General features: G+C 48.7%; 4 protein-coding genes across 4 annotated transcripts; 2 read left to right on the forward strand and 2 right to left on the reverse strand.

Moving 5' to 3' along the window:
* Nucleotides 1–601: 601 nt before the first annotated feature.
* LTR84_009437 (uncharacterized protein) lies at nucleotides 602–2,828 on the forward strand (the record flags this gene model as incomplete). Its single annotated transcript, XM_064852977.1, has 3 exons — nucleotides 602–605; nucleotides 684–1,594; nucleotides 1,647–2,828. 3 exons carry the CDS (start codon nucleotides 602–604, stop codon nucleotides 2,826–2,828), a joined length of 2,097 nt encoding a protein of 698 aa, XP_064700963.1.
* A 379-nt stretch (nucleotides 2,829–3,207) lies between these two features.
* Nucleotides 3,208–4,155, forward strand: LTR84_009438 (uncharacterized protein; the record flags this gene model as incomplete). Its single annotated transcript, XM_064852978.1, has 1 exon — nucleotides 3,208–4,155. The coding sequence occupies one exon, from the start codon at nucleotides 3,208–3,210 to the stop codon at nucleotides 4,153–4,155; it is 948 nt and encodes a 315-aa protein (XP_064700964.1).
* Nucleotides 4,156–7,487: 3,332 nt separating this feature from the next.
* On the reverse strand, nucleotides 7,488–8,794 carry LTR84_009439 (uncharacterized protein; the record flags this gene model as incomplete). Its single annotated transcript, XM_064852979.1, has 2 exons — nucleotides 7,488–8,513; nucleotides 8,573–8,794. The coding sequence occupies 2 exons, from the start codon at nucleotides 8,792–8,794 to the stop codon at nucleotides 7,488–7,490; spliced, it is 1,248 nt and encodes a 415-aa protein (XP_064700965.1).
* Nucleotides 8,795–13,255: 4,461 nt separating this feature from the next.
* LTR84_009440 (uncharacterized protein) lies at nucleotides 13,256–15,513 on the reverse strand (the record flags this gene model as incomplete). Its single annotated transcript, XM_064852980.1, has 3 exons — nucleotides 13,256–14,499; nucleotides 14,549–15,255; nucleotides 15,305–15,513. The coding sequence occupies 3 exons, from the start codon at nucleotides 15,511–15,513 to the stop codon at nucleotides 13,256–13,258; spliced, it is 2,160 nt and encodes a 719-aa protein (XP_064700966.1).
* Between the last annotated feature and the right edge of the window lie 146 nt (nucleotides 15,514–15,659).

Here is a 15,659-nt window from a genome sequence, read left to right on the forward strand (position 1 = left end):
GAGATTTCATCGCCTCTAAGCCCATCCACCAACAGGGCCACTTAGGCTCCAAGGAGAGAGCTCTGTTGGCTTCGAGGTAGAGACGAGTCAAAATAAACACACTAGGCTTTCATCATCTGTCAATCATTAGCATAGCCCTGACTTTTCGTGGACAATTGAGGACTCACTTGTTCAAAACTTGGAGGGATGGAGAGAAGAAAAAGAGATCGACATGGAAGTTGTGCAAAGAAGATTTGTGAGCGCGCAGGCACCGCCAAGCCATGGGCCGGAACAACCTCGGTATAACTCCGAATCTCATGTCTGCTTTTCCGCATGATTTCTCTTTGGATTGAAGGATGGGTCAAAAGGGTTATCATCTACCTGGGTAATCTGGGTATGCTCTTCCAAACACGCTTATCCCGCGTCTCGATAGTTCGAGAGAGCTATATTGAGATCTCTAGGTATATTCACCGCCATGCACTACTAGCTGGTCCTTCGACTGCACGGCGCAGCTTCACGATCAATTATGCAAGAAGAGCAGAGGCTCAAAACCAGGACCCTATTGGACAGAAAGCTCGACCTGTTACCACCCTCAAATCTCCTCATCTGTCGGACGAACAATATGCGTCTTTGAAAGCATTCGAAAACAACAGTAAGCAACCGCACAAAATCGTCCTTAATGCGAGCCCAACTGATCCTTCCAGCCCTTACTTCCGCCCACATTGATTGGGCTACACTTGTGAGCGCAGACCCTGACAAACACAATGTTTACTCCCAGAACATCGAAGTCTGCGGATACATTACATCACAGCGTGCGGGACGACAGGTCAACTTTCTACAGCTGGTAGACCCTGCACTCAAGCTAGCCATCCAGGTGGTTGCGACTACACCAGCCTCTGAACCCAACGATGTCACGATCGCTGCCACGTCTGGGCAAGCGGAGATTGCTGAAGCCGAGGAATCTGTATCTTTCATGGATGCCATCAAGAACATCAAGGCGCATACCCCTGTAATTGTCAAGGGCAAGGCTAAGAAACGACATGTTCCTCCGAAGAGTATCGCGCCGAAGAACACTTTGGAAACACAGGCAGACAAAAATCAGTCTAAGGAAGCTGCAAAGCCGAAAGCAAGCCCGAAACAACCCCCGAATACAGTCAAGGCATTTGATCCATTCGTTGGGGATGTCAACCTCATTTCCCACATCGAGATTCAGGAAGTTGTGTCTATCCGGCCGCTGAATCAGTTTCCGCGAGATCTTATTGCCACAACAGAGACTGTGTTTCCACCTGAACAGCGGCACCTACAGTTTCGAACCGATCAAGGGCTTCGTCACCGTCTACAACGCCGTACACAAGTTGCCAATCTTTGCCGACAGCATCTTACAAGTGTTTCGTTCCAGGAGGTTGAGACTCCTCTCTTGTTCAAGTCTACTCCCGAAGGAGCGAGAGAATTCATAGTGCCCACACGAAAAGCCGGGTTTGCGTATGCACTACCGCAAAGTCCTCAACAATACAAGCAGGTGTTGATGGCATCGGGCTTATCACGCTACTTCCAATTTGCCAAATGCTTTCGCGATGAAGATCTGAGGGCCGATAGACAACCCGAATTTACCCAGGTTGGTGAAATCCCAGTGAATTTGTGGTTGAATCTGTTCTCACCTCTTGCAGCTTGATCTCGAAATGTCATTTGCAACTAGAGTAGAAGTCATGAGCCATGTTCAACGAATGTTGAAACATGTGTGGCAAAATCTTGGGTTGAGTTACTCTTTCGTCCGGAGGCCGTTGGCCTATTCACAAGCAATGTCTACTTATGGCTCCGATAAGCCGGATATTCGGTTCGATTCCCATATCCGCCGGGTTACTGACTGGTTTGCACCTCCCGTCGTCGCCAGACTATCGTCTCTCGATAATCCTGATGTTCAGATGATGAAAATTGATATGCAAGGCACCAGTCCCGACAAAAGCAGTTCTTTTGTCCGAAGCTTTATGGATAGCCCCACTTCTTCCGCGTATATAAACAACCCAGCTGGCATGCCGGGTATCGCGATCTATGACCCCAGCAAACCATTACGAGGCCTAGCCAGCTTTGAGCACGAAGGAGCTGCGAAAATTGAGGAGGCATTCAAACCTGAGCTTGGTGACATTCTTATTGCTCAGACTCGCCGCCGTGGCCGCTATTCCGGTGGATCGACTGTCCTTGGAAACATCCGTCGCGATATACATGCAGCTGCTATCAAAGAAGGTCTCGTCAAAGTGCAGGACCGACTCGCAGCTCTTTGGGTAGTGGATTTTCCCCTGTTTTCACCTCTTGAGGAAGCTGAGCCAGGTCAAGGCGGTATGGCAGGGTTTTGTTCCACTCATCATCCATTTACCGCCCCAAAGCAAGGGCAGGACCTCTCAAAGCTCATCACTAGTCCACTTTCTGTCATTGGAGACCACTACGATTTGGTCGTCAATGGCGTGGAGGTGGGTGGTGGATCCCGCCGAATTCATACTGCCGATATGCAAGAACTGGTTTTCCGGGATGTGCTGCAGATGAAACAGGAGCGCATTGAGCACTTTAGGCATCTCCTCACTGCCCTCGATAGTGGATGCCCTCCACATGCCGGATTTGCTCTCGGCTTCGATCGGCTTATAGCCCTAATGACAGGTCGGCATAGCGTTCGAGATGTGATTGCGTTCCCAAAATCAGCTGATGGCGAAGATAAATTTGTAGGTTCGCCATCACCACTGACACATGAACAACTGGCGACTTATCATCTCAAAAGACTTGAGACTGTGTCGAGGGACCTCAAAAGCGCCGAGACAAACGGAGAGGCTTCTTCCATGCCCATCTCCATTACAGCTTAATTTCCCAACTGTGTAGACAGGCCTATGTATTACTACTTCACTCTAGATACCCTGTTGTAAAACAAATCGATCGCCGAATTGCAAGCCTTGTGACATTAAAATAACATGCGATTTGTCGCCGGATAGACGGTCTGAATAGACACGGGAGTCCAAGGGTCGGCTAGAACTTGTTCTTAGGTGATGGCCGAGGCTGTACCTCCTGAGTGTATCACGTGCCACGGAAATTGCCAGCCTGGCCTTGACAAATTGCGGGGGTGAAATGCTGCTCCTTGTAAACAATAAAACGTAGCAGTCGACCTAAACACAACAATATTTGACGACAAGAGACTTTGTCACTGGATCTGCATTCCAAACAATCTTGCCAGAGTCTGCCTCAAAGATGGACCAAGTTCAACAGCTGGTGTTGGATCCGCTCAAGCCTTACCTGTTGCCCATCACCACGAACCTGCCGGGGGCCCTCAACGACTTCATCATCAACCTCATCGGCGCTCCCTGCCACAGTGGTCTTCTCCTTGATCTCGATTTCGCACCCCATCCCGAATGCGTGTCTCTTGCCATCTCCAAAGCTCTTGGTATCGGGATCATCACCGCGGCGTCCGTGGTCAAGGTGCCTCAGATCATCAAGCTGGTCAAGTCACAATCCGCTGAGGGCCTCTCGTTCAGCAGCTATCTCCTCGAAACCGCCAGCTTCGTCATTTCCCTAGCCTATAACATCCGCAATGGTAACCCATTCAGCACCTACGGCGAGACCAGTCTGATTGCCATCCAAGATGTGCTCATCAGTGTGCTCATCCTCGTCTACTCCAATCGAACTGCACAGGCGGGTGCCTTCCTTGCTGCCGTCGGCAGCGCAGTCTACGCCCTCATTGTCTCCGACACGCTCGTCACTGGCGCCCAGATGACCAGTCTCCAAGCAGGCTCGGGCGTTCTCAGCATCGCAAGCAAGCTGCCCCAGATTTTGACTGTCTACAGCCAGGGTGGCACAGGTCAGCTGTCCGCCTTCGCCGTCTTCAACTACCTGTTTGGCAGTTTGACACGAATCTATACAACCCTGCAAGAGGTGGATGACAAGCTTATACTGTACGGCTTCGTCGCGGGCTTCTTCCTAAACGCTGTTCTCGCCTTGCAGATGGTGTACTACTGGAATAGTCCTACAACCGCTGGGCATGGAAAGGAGATTGCTGGAGCTTGGAAGAAGGGCCCCCAAGGTGTTGCACAGAAAGCCCCAGCCGCCTTGGCAACTGAGGAAAACATCAAGAAGGCACCTGGAACCCCAGCTACCACCACCGCGAGACCAAATAGCAGCAGTGGACGGAGAAGAGGTTAAATATGATCTCTTTCAACACGTACAGATCCCAATCCTAAAACCTAATATTCCACACCTATGCAGGGTTTGCTCCTTCGTGACGATTTGCATTCAAAGCGCTTGTACCTCACTACTCGAACGATCTCATTGTGAGAGCCTCGTCGACCTAGAGCTAGTAATAAATATAGGCATTGGAATGATCGTAACGTCGCTGCGTGTATCCTTTTCAACTTGATAAGACGAAAGATACATGCTAACCGCCTCGCCTGCTGGGCGTTCCTAAAGGCTGCCGCTGTGACTTCAGCTCTCGCCACCGGTTACATTCAGCATTCTGGATCGCGCACCGAGGGCAGGCAAGCACTGTCCGGTCTTCACGTATCAGAGCTCGCGTCGTCCTATCTTCGCAATGGTATCCGGTTAAACACCACCTCTCGATCCAGTACCGTAACCACCCGTCTTCTCGGCGCTGTCGCCAGAGCGCAGCAATCCTCCCTGACATTTCCCTGCTCTGCTTCTCACTCGCCATTCTCCAGTAGCCCTGAGCCGTTGAGCAGAACCTACCGCAATCGGGGCAGTACTGAAGGTCAACGGGTATCCAGCCCCGACCGAGCTGATTTTGGAAGAAATGTTGAAGAGCCCTCGAGTCAGGAGGTTGATTGAGCAGATATTCAAGATGTTCTTGCGTCAGAGCCACCTGAGAGAGTCTTCTACTGCATAAGGCTAGCGCACAGCGATCTAGGATGTCGAGACCATCAAAGATGTTGTTGAGAATCTCGATTGGCAAATGCAATATTACGGCATCTGGATTGTTGGTTGGCGGCGAATGCTTCAAAAGGTTGTCGTGAATCTATTCCTGCTTTAACATCCACTTCAACTGTGAAATCTTGTGACAACTTACCCATGGCGGAAACCGCATGAAAGCACGAATCATTCTGTCAGAGTGAATATTGAATCCTGTTGGCTTCTGCGAAAGTAGAGACATTAAAAATTCCCAACGACGGAAGAGAGGAGATGTCTGTGTTGTCGAGTAAAATCAACCCTGAGTACCAACAGAAGTGAAGCTTAAGCCAAGAAGTCTGGTAAAAGGTGGTATATATGGGGACTCAGCCATCTAGACAGAATGGAGAGTATCTGACACCAACCTTTTTCACACCTGCTGCTGCTTGCCTGCACCTTTTGAGGTGGGAACTTCTAGTCTACTATCAGCAAGTTCGAGATACCATCCCGGATTCACGCCAGGTCGACGTATGCGATCAAAACGAGAGTCGGTGCTTCTTCGTACTTTAGCTTGCCGCAAGGTAAGCCGCACTTTACTTCGTAGAATGTAATGCGCATCTGGTTGGTGCTGACGAGCCGAGACCTTCGAAGAGATGGGGTCCGACTGGGTTGGGCTTGTTTCACAATCCAGTGGTTCGTGACAAGATCCCACCTAGTTGAGTAGTTTGAGAAGTTCCCCGGATAGCCCTGTAGATCCTTCCAACACTAGACCTTAGCTGCAGCTCGGCTTTGTGGAATGTTGGATTAAGTGCGCGTTACCCTGAATGAACATCCGTAGCCAGCACCTTGTACTTCTTAGGTCTCACTTGGGTACTATTAGCAAGCATGGCAGGCATTCTTGTGTCCTTGGAGGTTGAGTGCATGAAAAGAAGGGCTCGCGTCCCATACGATGGATTCGACTAAATATCGTCCATCCGGTCCCCCACTAGCTCCAGATTAGCGAGAAACCACTAACAAACAAGCGGATGTGAGAGGCTTGGGAGCAACCATCATCTACAAGTGAAACCAGATGTACCAAGTACTTGCTCTTTAAATTTGAGCCCAGGTCGAAAGAAGATCGCTTGCTCGGTACTGCACTGATTATACGACATGTCGTGCTTGTCTCAAAAATACAAACGAACTACGGAGGGGTTGAGAGTCGAGACTCGCGGAAGCCAGGGTTCAAAAGCCACCTCCGCGGTGTCTGCTAGGCTAGCCGCTCACCTTAGAAAACGATCGCGCAAGTTCATGAGGTACGAGTAGTGGACTCGGAATCCATCGTTGGTCCCTCGGAATGCCTGATTCCCGAGTAGCGAACCACTTGCAGCTTCTTCATTCTCATTTGTGGGTATGGAGGAATTAAAGCCCCTAAGTGTAAGGATCAGTCCTAGCCAGGAGCCACAAAGCTGAGCAACGAAAGTCTTGAATCTAGCTAGTACGGTCGGTTCTTCAAGATGAACGGCTAGGTAGGAACCGTTAGATAGGTGGTGGACTTCCTTGCTTTAGGATTGAAAGAGGATTCAATCTCAAGATTTTAAGGCATCCCGGAGGAGCGGCACAAACCTTGGAAGTCTTTGCTAAATTTTCGTCACAGGTACCTAGCTAGTAGATTTCTCGACCTGACTGATGAGAGGCACTGACGAGTAACTCCCTCAAGGGTGGTTGGTAGTTCCTGAATGCATGAGTGGCTCGCACACTGACGTACTACTGCTTGATCTCCCAGCGAGGGCATGGGACGTACTTGACTTAGAGGCAAAGAAGCCACGGAAAAGCAAGATCATATTGCTACTTGATCTTGCAGGGTCTGTAAGACCAGGGCAGTGAAATGTACCCCTGTGCCGGAAAAAATATAGGTTTCAGGCACGAGTAAATGTGTATACTGATACGACTATGATGCCGAGAGCACAAGACGCGGATCGTCTATTGTCTCCATGGCCAGCGTGGCCGTAGCATATCGCCGACTCTATGATATGCATCGGACAGTCATAAGTTTCAATTCCCTTGGAATCGCCAAGGGGTCAAATCTAAGTTGTAACATTTTCATTTATGGAGACGTGCTCCTCTTTAGGGTTGGTAAGGGGATATTTGAACCCGAACAACTCATTCTAACCTCTCACCCCGTCTCCATCATGAGTAGCGACTGCCGTGTTCCATTTTTTATGGTATGGTAAATTGATTTGTGGTTTGATATGCTGGCAAACAAAAGGTAGGAAATCAAAATCAAGCCGCTAAAATGCTACTGAAGTCCATGTAGACACTCGAGTGGGAGTCAAGGTGTCCTCTCTTTCCTTATAGTCAAAACCCATTTCTAAACCTTATATTCCAACAATAACAATTTTTGTCGCGCTTCGTTCCGCCCGAGATCTCCATTCGTCTGATAATCAGCTGATTATGCATAGTTTTTATCCGCTGAAATTGGTACAGTAGTTGTACACAGTGAAGAAATCCTCAGGTTCGATCCTCACCAAACATTAGATGAATGTCACCAACAGTCAACGTACTGCCAGCTGAAAACTTCCAGGCGCAATGCAAAATAAGTCCGAGGAGGGAAATGAAACAAAGCACCGGACCGACCGGGCCGATCTACAAGCCAACGTTCAATAGGTTTCGTTCCATTGTTTCGCAGACGAGGTGTATTGGTGGGGGAACTGTGACTCCACTGCATTAGGTGTTGGCGTAGGAGGCACATACTGGTTTGGGGCATTGAAGGTTTTCTGGGTCGCGCCGAACATTTCATTTTCCGGGGTAATAGGAGGTGTGTAAAGACCATGTTGGATTATGGAGGGAAACTGGGTCTTTTGCGGCGTGGCAAAATTGTGGAAGTACTCTCCACTCACTTGCTTGACGTGGGACACAAGTGGTGTAAGCTCATGAGTGGGAGTGACTGGAGTGCGAGCAGCAGCAGCAGCAGCAGACAGGGCCGCTTTCTGTGCAAAAAAGGAGCTCAGAATTTTCGTGACGTTCGAGTACCGAGCAGAAGCATATTTCCGAGACAAAATACTTGACGGTTGACTGACTTTTTGCAATAACTCATTGACGGTAGTACTGCAGAATTGGGAGCCAAATTCAGAAGCCCGAGCTTGTGGGCGTCCAAGTACATGACGTGCGAGAACGAGGGCCGAGAGTGCGAGAGTAGACGATCTCTTGGAGACAAACTCTCTATGGTAAAGAGCAATTTCCAAGATGTAGAGAGTCAGGTTTTCGGTTTCAGGATCGTAGACGTTGTCCTTAACAACGAGACGCATGAATGAATCCACAGTGGGATGACCAATTGCCCAACCGAGAGTAGACAGAACATGGGACTGCATCTGAAGGAGCATATCCTCGTCGTAAAGCGCACAACACATAGCTTTAAGCTCCTTGATGGTGGGGACCTTTTCCTTATTATCGCCGTACTTGGCAGCAATTAACAGAGCAGCACATCCGACCAGCTGGTAGTGGCGTTTATAAACAACTCTCTTGGAGCAGTATCGATCGAGAAGGTTAATGGTAAGGAACAAGGTCTCAGGCAAGAGCTGGAACGCAGAGTGAGCCTCGACAAGAAAATCCAGTAGATACGGTCTCATGAACCATTGAATCTCAGTTTGGATATCGATCGAGTCGACATCTGGCATGGTCTCGAGCTTTAAAAATATGTCAATATATGCAGCACTATAATCTGCTGCTAGGGGTCTGTACTCACATCCATCTTCAACATATGCTCCAAAATATCATCCTGGTACTCTTCGGCATCAAGTCGGGAGAGTTCAGAAGCCATGAGGTGCTGTCGACGACGGGCAACTTCCTTTGCATGATCAGAGTTCTTGAGTACGGGTCGTTGAGGGTCGTCAAAGACCTCAACATTGCCTCCGCTCTCATAGCCACTGTCATTGGACCCAAACGACGAGATTCTGTTGAAAGCCATGGTGAATGGTGGTTGAAGTACAGTAAGAGAGGCAGCGTATTGCAAGTGTTAACCAACGACGAAGTTAAGTGAGTGACAGTCGTAATGAATTCTTTGAAAAGAGTGGAATGATTGCCGTAACAGCAAAATTGAAAGTGGCAGAACAAGGATTTGGTGAGGTCTTCAAACTAGAAATCTAGGGCCGTGCGGAAAAGATTAGCGCCAATAAAGATAGAGGAAGTGCAGCGACACTTACCAAAGGAGAGTAGAAGGCACAATGATTGCACGATCCTTGTTACTAGGAACTCAGCATTGGAGTCAAGGATCGGAATTTGCACGAGATTGAAGTGCACGTGCGTTTGGTGTGAGCGAAGGTGAGTTAACGCCTTCACTGAATGTGAGCTTGGGGACTCCTGCAGGAATTCGCTTCTAAAAAGGATTAGGCTCTTCGTGTTCGCAGTAGGAATTGAATAGCTGAGCACTGACCTGATGTATTCAGAAGTGATCAGGTATTATAGAGCTCTTTGACCTTGAGTTGGTGGAACGTGGTATCTGGATGCAAGATTGTCTGTTAGCATGCAATTGGCAAATTATATTTGTCATTGAGATGTTCCATCGGCAAGCAAGCGAGTATGCTTTCTGAGTGAAAACTCCAGGGCTAGCCGAGCCCAGGTTATCAAGCTCGATGTGAGAGATCCGGGACCTCCCCAGGAAATCGGCATGGAGTGAAATCCCTGGAGAGCTCAGACGTTGGACAGGCTGTATGGCCCCTACCACCCTTCACTCGGTATGTGTGGACAATTCGGTTCCAATATCGAACGCAGACGGCCAATCCTTCCACAAACCTCCTCTTCAGACCAATATTGCTATCTGCAATTGTCGACTCCAGTTCGATTCGTCCTTGTGGGGTTGGATCGATGTGAAATGAGCGGGCAGCCAGGACGACCAGGAGCTGGCCGGCCAGTGATGGAATCAAAAAGTCGTATGGTATTGTACTTGGGGCATGCCCCCGAACAGTTCGGATATTGATGCCAAAGGTGTGTTGCGAGATGAATTTGATTCAAGCAAGTGTGCTGATGCAATGCCTCACCTTTTACGATTTGCTCCCAATTATCAACTCGATCACTCCCAGTCGACCCAAGCCCGTTTACCAGAACGGTCTCTGCAAAACGAATGCAGGGTGGGGAGTGTTGAGTCGTAGGACAAGACTCAGGGGAGGTAGCTGGGTCGTGAGTCGTGAGAGGCAGTCGAGGACATGCAAGATAGATATGTATCTCGAGTCCACGACAGAGAGTAGGGCGGGGATGAGGAGGAGTAAGGTGTATGAGAGGATGGCGGAAGGGAAAAGGAAAGCAACGAGAAATGGCAGAATGGTGAAAGAAAGTGAGTTGGGAGGAAGTTGGTAGGTGGAGTGAAATGAAGGTAAGAAGACGACAAAGAGTTTGGCAATGATTGGAGCTGAGGCCCGTCCGACGCTTGCAAGGATATGAGGCACGACGACTTGCAGCAACTAGCACCTCAGCTGGCTGGGCTACGGATACTTGTCTTGGAGATGGACTATGATGCAGTCAAGGTGTCGAGACGAACTCAGTACCGCCAGAGCCTATAGGTGGCCGAGGGGTCCTCCCGCACTGTGGCAGACAGTCGGCGCAGATTAGGTACAGTGTTGCCCCCTATAACCACCCAGTACTGCCCAAAGCCACCTAAACAGCATCCCCTACTGTCCTTGGAAACCAGCCTGTCTTCGCCCGCCTATCTCTGCCTGTCACATGGTTTCCCCAGATATAATCTTACCTCCCGCCTCCTTAAAGTTAAGTACTTACCCTGGTAGGGAGAGATAAATTTCGATGCACTTTCCCTTTTACCTACCTACCGAGTAGGTACGATTGAGAGATGATACACACATTCGACGACCAAGGAATTGAAGTCTGTTTGTTGTGCACCTTTGATGATGGCTTTTCTTCTTTCAACACTGGGCTCGATTATCAGGTGCTTGTAACAATACCCGTTTTTGTCACAATCTGTCAATGTTTCGCCTAGCTGCTGTACAGCACATCAGCAGTGGCCCTGCGGTCGCGCGGTTGAGTTTGAATCAAAACGCGTAAAAGTCGCGTTTATTGGAGACACCAGGTGGACAGTCCCTGTTTTTTTAGCTGCCTAATGCAAGCCCCAAGCCGTGCCAAACGCTCGGGGCCAAACTTGACCGGCAAAGTTCCAGCTCTTCTGGACGAATCCGAAGGGTAGAAGAGAAAGTGGTTTGCAACCCCTGTTAGTTGACGTGTGGCACCCTTTTAGGGGAAGTACGAGTACTTGGATTTGACGTAGTACGATCGAAAGTGGCTTTCGCGTCATCGCCATCTAGAGTACGATGTGCGCTGTCTCATTTTACCATAATTTAAAGAATGGCGTGGAGCGAGTATACTCTTCGATGCATATCAAACGTATTACCTTAGTTGAGATTTGCAACCATTTAAATCCACCCTGTGCAACGGTGGGACGCAGAAAAATTCTTCATGCTTGCTATATGAGATCCACCGCATGTCATGAACGTTTTCTCCTCCGCTCCGTTCTCGTCGAATGCTATACTCAAGATATTGCGGAGTATATTTGAAAAACAGGTGGGATCCCTATGTTCACGTCGTTAAGTTTGCGCTAAGTTTGATGATGCGATGATGCTCAGTGTTTTCTGTGGAAATATGCGAATGATATTTAGATTGTGATCATACAGAACTACGAATGTTGAGAACCAGGATACAGTGCCTAAATACCTAGATACTACTCATAGATAGAAGATTGAAGAGTCAAGTGTTACCTCAAGATGTCAGTGAAAATGGAGAACCTCTTGCTCGTAAATGGTAAGTTCCGTGACACCTCCAATGCTGCCAGCTGTGACATCTTAACGAAGCGCAAGCTGAGATGGCAGGCCCGCCTGAGATCCATGTCCCAAGGTTTCGTGGGTTTCTAGGTAACTATCAACGTCAATGAGTACACCCATTTTCTGCGCCAGCAAGGTACTTGAAACCAGACACCCTCACAAGCGGCCCCTACGGATAAGCTGGCAGCTGTCTCGTAAAATTCATCGGTATTAGTTTATCTCAATCCATCCGTCAGCACCGTGAATCGAGAGCATTTACTACTACTACCCTTCACTTCTCGACTCGAGAGTGTGGTATTTCGGAAATATTGTCAGCTTCTGAAGCTCACCAGAAGATGCAGAAAACATCGTTGCTATGCTCGTCTCCCAACGATGAGTAGGAGATTGCCTTTCCCCTACATACGAGGCTCTTGATATTGATACCTGGCTGCAAAAAAGGTCGTTACATCCGCGGAGTCGTTCCCTTGTCATGAAGGCTACTTCTCCTTTCCACTGCGCAATCAGCTCTTCTTGGCCTTTACCTGATTCCTGCGTTTGCGGCGGCAGGTTCGACTTGGAGCCTGTTGCAAAGACATTTCCAAGCTCGATTAGTACGCGGTAGGGGTATATCACTAAGATAATAAGATCTTTCTTTGACTTAGATACCTAGGACTATTTCGTATCAGTGGCGCCGTCACTACGTAAGATTAAGTTTAGTATGTCCTAGTTTCCTCCCTGACACTACTGCGTACTCGATCTTAATTTATCACGACCTGTCAAATCATTATTGCTCGACTCAGGCATACGCAACTGGGAGATTCTTTATCATCGTGGTAACACTACTCTGGAGAGATTTTCATTGTGATTTCTTCGCTAGTCATCACCATTATTCAAGACTATCTCAGTTGGTTCTAGGTACATGTTTATTGGTTCGACATCTACTTCGTCGCCTAGCTTCCTTCCTAAGGACGTAAAGTTCCTGTAAGCCGCCTTTTTGGGAGGTATGTTGATGATTATGGGTAATTCAGAAGAATTACTGACAATTGGATACGCAAGATGATAAGAAGAAAGAATGGGATGATGAAGTGAGTGTGGGTGAGAAAACAGGAATAAACAGTTCGGAACACCTTACTTGTCACTGGTGTACACTATTGAAAACAAAGACCGAAGTGACGTTGGGAATGGAGTTTGAGAATTGAGCAAATCGAAAGTCCTGTACTGACTTGAGACTTGTTCAGAACATTATAAAGCGAAGCCCCAGATAGCCGGGAGACCACGAACGAAGCAACCTGATCTCTCAATCTCACACTAGGAGAAATTCGCTCTCGACCTTCAATGTGAGGTCGTGAGTGTCAATAATAATTCAAAGGTAAACAAGATTCTGAGAAGATTCGAGTTTGAAAGAGAAGAGGAAAATGAAAGAATAGCGAAATTTCGTTCAACCGTGCAAGGTCGTCAACAAGATATTGCTATCTACGTGGATACAGCTTAGGGGAGAGTAGATCTGGCTGTATATGTTTCAACGGAGATAGACTTGTTCGTGTTTTCGACGACGTTCCTCCCACGCAAATGCAGTACTATGGATATCAGAAACCGGAAAAGATCCATGGTCTTAGATGGCTTCACATCTAAAAAGCAAACACGGCAACTGCCACAATTCCAGCAGCAGTTAATGCGAAGCTATTAAGCTGGGCACGATTTGCAGCGCCGGTGTATGTAGCAACTGCTGGCTTCACGCCCGTTCCCGTGTAGGATTGTACGGGTGCAACGGCTGTGGATTGTGGTGCCACAGGAGCCACTGTGTAAGTTGTCTGGACGGTTACCGTTGGGGTGGGAGCTGGCCAGCTTCCTTGATGGCCTGCTGAAGAGGTCGATGTGGGTGCCGCAGGGCTGCTGCTGCTGCTACTGCTACTGCTACTGCTGCTGCTACTGCTGCTGCTGCTTGAGGCAACCCAATCGCTCCAGGTATATGCAGAGCTTGCGCTGGTACTTGTAGCAGGGGAGACCGGCTTGGTGGTGGTCTTGCTGCTGCTTGTGGCATGTTCCCATTCATTCCAGCTGGGATCAACGCTGGTAGTCTTGACTGCAGCCTTGGTAGTGCTGGTTGTGGAAGAAGTCCAATCCAGCCACGGATCAATGGTGGTCGAAGTGCTCTTCACAGGGCTAACAGATTTGCTTGAGCTGGTCGAGGAGGTCCAGTCCTCCCACGGAGCAACGCTGGTTGTGGCCGGACTAACGGGTTTTGTAGTTGTGGACGAGCTAGTCCAGTCGAGCCATGGTTGATCGATCGAGGTGGTGCCTGCAGGAGAGCCAGTCTTGGTGGTGGTTGAAACAGAGCTGGTGCTGCTGCTTGGGTGTCCACCGAAGGAGTGGGTCCAAGAAGACGAGACCAAGGAAGTTGCTGCAGTGGAAGAATCGGAGGACGAAGCTGAAGAGACCGAGGATGAGGTTCCAGGGAAGCCAGGGTGTGAATATGAGGAGGTTGTTGACGATGGCTGAGCAGGACTCGATGTGGTAATGACGGGAGGAAGAGTTGCGCTCGTATGAACTGCAGAAGTGGTGCTTGTAGTGGGAATAGCAACAACGGAGGAAGTCGTGGTTGTCGTAGGGCTCACATAAGCGGAGGTTGTTGTTGTTGTGGCTCCTGTGGTGGTGGTACTTGTTGTAGTTGTGGTGGTAGTTGTAGTAGTAGTTGTAGTAGTTGTAGTGGTGGTAATTTGAGGCTTCTCCTTGGTCTGGTAAACTCTGACATAGGAGATATCCCAGTAGGTCTCAGAGAACTCGGATGGATTGCTTCCCACAAAGACAGAGCATTTCTGTTGACCCGTGATAGCAGAACACCCATTGTTCCATGTGGCATCACCAAAATCACCTATTGATTGTAAGAAGGAAGGACTCGATACCCAAACATACCTACTTACCGCAGAATGTGTTGTCGAAGATGATTCTGTTGTTCTTGAAGTTGGCATCAACGTTGGCATTTGGGCCATTGAAAATTGACGATGGGATTCCCCACGTGTCAGGTTCAGGTTTTCCGGAAGAAATGTCGGAGGGAATCTCTGATCTTGGGAAAAACCAGATCTTGATGGCATCCGATTCCCACTGCATAGCGTACACTCCACCACCAATAGCATTGAAATCCGGTCCGTAACTGGCAGAGCGTTGATCGAAAGAGGCGCAACCAGCACCATTTGAGTTGGCCTGCCCTTCATAGTATTGACAGTCGTTGCCGTTTGGTTTACCACTTTGCTCGGACGGGCTTTGGTTGACGGTGAATTTTTTGGCAGTGTGGAGCGCAGAGAGGCATAACCCCTGATTATTTGCTCCCTCGAAGATGTCAATTTCACCATTGTCCGGCCAGTCACCATCGCCTAATGTCCAAAATGCTGGCCAGGTTCCACAGCCTTCAGTTGTTGAGGTGGTTGGCGCATGCTTGATGTCGGCGATGAAGAGACCATGAGTCCATTGTTTGTTGGTCTCAATCCTAACCGATGGACGACCGACACCATTCTTCAGCCAGTAATCGGCATAGCCATCATATTTATTCTTCGCATCAGCCCTTAGTTGGACCGAGCCACCGCTCAAGGAAGCGAGGCCACTCTTGAAAGCGGTGTCTTTGTCAACGTATCTAGAGATTAATCAGTATCGTGCTGAATTTTGAGTGGCGCTCAGCATACGTGACGAAACCATGCGTGAGATCGGCATCTGAATTGAACCTGAAACCATTAAAGAAAGAATCACCGGAGTAGTCCGAATCGAGGGCATAATAAGTCTCGGGAACAGCTCCGAAAGTGGAGGGAATAACCGAAGATACAGAAAAAGAAGCCAAAGACAAAATGGAAACGAGTGTGGTGCTCGACCTCAGAAAGAGTGATGAGGAAGGCATATTGAAAGAGTGACTATGCAAAGATTTGCAAAAAAGATGACTGCGACAAAGTGTGGAAGGAAAGAAAGGCAGAAGGAAGGATACACATCTCCGCTATATCGAGTTCAATAGCCACAAACTGATGCACGAAGGGGATGGCAAACCAC

The sequence above is a fragment of the Exophiala bonariae genome (assembly GCF_035927105.1).
Source record: "Exophiala bonariae strain CCFEE 5792 chromosome Unknown scaffold_38, whole genome shotgun sequence".
In the NCBI taxonomy this organism is placed as follows: domain Eukaryota; kingdom Fungi; phylum Ascomycota; class Eurotiomycetes; order Chaetothyriales; family Herpotrichiellaceae; genus Exophiala; species Exophiala bonariae.